At 42.7% G+C, this 4,102-nt stretch overlaps 1 protein-coding gene across 2 annotated transcripts; it reads right to left on the bottom strand.

Annotated features, from left to right (window-relative positions):
- Positions 1 to 1,593: 1,593 nt before the first annotated feature.
- On the bottom strand, positions 1,594 to 3,943 carry LOC135248868 (DNA-directed RNA polymerases I, II, and III subunit RPABC2-like). 2 transcript variants are annotated; one of them, XM_064323881.1, is made up of 5 exons: positions 3,768 to 3,943; positions 3,011 to 3,080; positions 2,722 to 2,852; positions 2,439 to 2,510; positions 1,594 to 2,232 (listed from the first exon to the last, which is right to left on the bottom strand). In XM_064323881.1, the coding sequence occupies exons 1-5, from the start codon at positions 3,785 to 3,787 to the stop codon at positions 2,142 to 2,144; spliced, it is 384 nt and encodes a 127-aa protein (XP_064179951.1). In that variant the 5' UTR covers positions 3,788 to 3,943; the 3' UTR covers positions 1,594 to 2,141. The 2 variants fall into 2 exon arrangements, with proteins under 2 accessions (XP_064179951.1, XP_064179952.1); XM_064323882.1 differs by having other exon boundaries at positions 2,767 to 2,852.
- Positions 3,944 to 4,102: the final 159 nt, after the last annotated feature.

The raw sequence follows: 4,102 nt of genomic DNA, 5'->3' as shown, positions 1-4,102 counted from the left end.
CGCGTGTGTGTGTTTGTGTATATGTGTGTGTGCGCACATAGTTAAGCCTGACTCCTAATTCTTCAATTTAATTGGCTGTGTGTTACTTGCTTAGACAAAGAACCATTGAGAATGAGAATGGGGAAGAGGGGCGGGGCAGAGAGAAAGCCATAAGCAGAAACTGCCTAGTCTGTAGTTCTACAATGATACAAAGGCACTTTCATACACAGTCCCCCACCCAATCCGTATTAAGTGTAGTCCTCCGGGACAGCGAGTGAAAAGAACCAGAGGCTGGCTAGATGCGTTAGCCTGCAGACATTGCAGCTATGCTGTAGGCCGAGCTGAAGCTATTTACACAAAAAATAAAATTTTTAAAAATCAAAAAAGTAGAGAAACAAAGAGGACCCTAAAGGAATAAGAAGGGGAAAGAGGAAAGAGAGATGAGTTGCAGTTTATATGTTTCTAACACCATTTGTTTACCCCTAATTACCATGATATCCCATGCTCAACTGCAAATATCTTAATTGTATTAAATATCACAGCCAAAGCACATATGCGTTGCTGGGCAACAGGGATAACACTGTGATTTGTGTAATTAAGCAGTGACAGCACTCAAGCCATGCTGATGTTTATCAACATCCAGGTCCCTCAGTATTGTTGACCTGATCAGGTCACCGTTGATCCCACATTCCTTCCTTTGGACACTAGAAAACTACAGGGCCTAGGTACCACTGGCACCCATTCAAGAGCGCTCATAATTAGAAGGGGGACTTCCAATTGTTCAATCTGCCAACGCCCTCTTGTCCTGTCCCCTACGACATGGCTTCCCGCAACCTATGGAAATGCCACCCACTTCCACAAAAAACAATGGATGGACTGTGTGTCTGCGACTGTGCAGGTGAGAGGTGGAATGACGTGGCTTCATTAGACCTACCCGCTCGCCATTGACATACAGGAAGTATCGGAGGTCTGGATATTTTAAACACTGCTTATGCAGCCACGTCTGTGCGTGGTGAATCAGCTTCCTTTTCAGCTTGTAGGAAAAGAAGTACAAAGTACAAAAAGTTCAGCTCACAATGTTTGTACAGAGTAATAAAGTGCATACGTTACTAAAATAATTTGCCTGAAATCAGTTTATTACTTGCAGGTTTGCAGACTGTTACTACACAACAACCAACTTTTCACAATTCACACAAAGCCAAAGGTAATTTCTCAGTAGACTCACCAATCTGATGAGCCCAAGCACCCCAACACAGTTATTATGAATTATGGCTAAAAGTAGAATCAGATCACTGTGAAGCACCTTGAGGTTTATTACTATTTATCGAGTCTAGTCTGAATGCACCTATACACTTCACTAAAAAAAAAAGTAATTTAACCCTGATCAAGGTTTTATAAAGCAGCAAAGAGCACAGTCCACTTCTCTCATCTGTGCAGGACATTAGCTACTGTTGCATACAGAATCTACTGCTGTAACAGAAATTCAAAACACGAAGTCACTGAACCATTGAGAGAAAGTCTGTTACGGGCAATTTTAAATCAGCCACTACTGTTGCAAATATAACCTAGAGTAACAAGAGAAAATCTTTAAGACAGGCTTTATTACTTTTAAAAAAACTTATAAAATATTTTCACACATAAATGGAAGAAGATGGAACACATTTTAGCTGCTGCCACTTTACCAATGTTCAGAAAGATCTGATCAACTGTAGTAAGAGGATTCCCCCCCCCCCCCCATTGCCTAGATGTTGATCTCCCTCTTGAGGATGATGGGTGTACATACACTACCCTCACAATTTTTGGCTGAACCGTGGGGCCAGCCCTACAAATGCGAATGTCTGTGACTGAGTGACTGATGAAGATACACCATTGGCCGGCCGGATGAAGTGTGTTAGGTCCAGCCATATACTAGGTTTTGACCTGGTCTTGTTTTAAGTGCAGTACACCTACAACACCTGCATGTCATCAAACTAAGATGGTTTCCTTGAAATATATGCAACATAAATACTCAGGATACTCTGTGTGCTTTATTACACAGGTCTGTCCATATCTCTCTGCAGGGGGGAAGGCTGCATTAGGGGAGGGGAGGGGAGGGCTTGTCCAGCCTGGCGATCTCCCCATGCCAGGGTTCCAGAGGGGCTCCCCTGCCACACGGCTCAGCCTCAGTCAGTGATGATGAGCTCATCACAGCCCCAGTCCTCGTAGCTCCCATCCGGCAGGTACCTCCTGATAATGATGGGGATTTTTCTGCTCCTACAAAAAAAAAAACACAGCAGTAAGAAACACAGTCCACACCTGTCACCCAGACACAGTGAAGCAGAGAACAAAATGGACACAATAGAGAGAATGAACACTGGGGAAAATTACACTTAAGTGCCTCGGCAAATACAAGTTTGTACACCATCAAATAAAAAATAAAAAAACTTGGATAGCATACAGTAAGTGCATATGCTACTAACTTCAGTTCCTTCATCGCAATTTGCAGAGGATCCGTCTCTCCTTCCAGCTCCACCATGACCGGCGCACACATTCTGCAGGAAGGCGGAGGAGTGAGAACCTCAGGTGAAACAGAGAAGTGAGGGAGAAACGTACTTGCCTGTGTATCAGCACAAGGGATGAACAACACACTGCCAAATACCTCATGCAGTACACACAATTCAGGGCTGCCTCGAACCCCTTTAAACAAATGGGCAAACGGCTGGGACGGCTACACGCTAACAGGCAAACGCAAAGCGCACTCACGCTATCTGTAGAGCCCGGGTGCCCAGAACTCTAGCTCTCTCATACTTGGTCATGTAGGACGTGGTGATTCTTTTCTGGTTGGCCTGCTGCCCCTCCCCCGCAGGTAGAATCTGAATATTCTCGGCATCCTCCTGAAGAGGGGGCGGAAAAGCCAGGAGCAAGGGTGGGAGGGCACCACAAAAGAGTGGGGGAAATAATGGAAATAAAGGAATTATGAAACAAGGTCAGGTTAAGGAGATGCACATGTTCAGTAGGAATGACGGAACACACCCCTCCTGTAATAACTCACATCTTCAGCATTTTCCAGGTCATCCAGCCCTTCATCTTCTTCAGCGTCATCAAAATCTCCATCATCAAAACTAAACAGGAGACAGAAAAGTTTTCCAAGACGCCTACTTTATATTTTCAGAAATCCAAGTATTTGAAGTTGTAACTAGAACCATCTGCCATATTAGGTGCGTGCTTTTCTGAGCCTAGTGCATTTCACAGACACTTACTTCTAATTTACAAATAACGTTATTCCCTGAAACAAAATATTACTGGTCATAAACAACACGCAATGCACATACAACAGAATGTACAAGCGAGTGGTTTTAACAAGTAATGGAAGTTAGCTATTACACAGGCAGCGTGGGATTGTTCACCATCATTACCTACTATTGTGTCATTTTACAAAGCTTACAAGCTTACAATAAAAAGGAATCATTCCCCTAGATGCGTGTCGTTTAGCCAGCTAATTAGCGTTAACAGCAATAGTGTTTGATTAGTCAACTCATATCTGCCATACTTTCAAGCGAAACAAGACGCTATTTACCTAGATGCTACGTTCTGCGTTAATTCTCGTCTTAAGCTTTTAGATATATTCATTCATTTTTTACTTTGAAAAACTGCCAGTTGACTTTGATTAGCTAGCTAACTACCGTACTCGCTAGGTGGCATGCTAGATAAACAAGTAAACGTGACCAGGATCCAGTGGCATGGAAAGGAGAGAGCACAATAGAAAATAGCCAGAAATCAAAGAATAACGGAATTTAACAACAACTTACTTGTCTTCGTTGTCAGACATGTTTGTGGTTATATACCTCCTTACTCTCTACAGAGATAAATGAGAATGTTCAATACCACCAGAAAAATGTTAAACATTCGTAACGTTGCAACTCAATGAGAAACGGCGCAAACTGTTTGTACATCACTTCCTTCCGTATGACGTAGAAAATTTCCGGTACAGGGAGTTAGATTGTAAAGTTTATTCAACTATATGTGAATTTGTCGTTCAAATTTCTTCCCGCAGCCTAAAGAATTACATACACAAATGCCAATTTTTCATATTTAGCATTGCATGAATTCTGTGTTTGCTGTCAGTTACCCTGTTCATCCTGTA

The sequence above is a fragment of the Anguilla rostrata genome, chromosome 2 (assembly GCF_018555375.3).
Source record: "Anguilla rostrata isolate EN2019 chromosome 2, ASM1855537v3, whole genome shotgun sequence".
NCBI lineage: Eukaryota > Metazoa > Chordata > Actinopteri > Anguilliformes > Anguillidae > Anguilla > Anguilla rostrata.
Note: the sequence above shows the minus strand (reverse complement) of the source record. Positions and strands in the feature narration are given on the sequence as shown.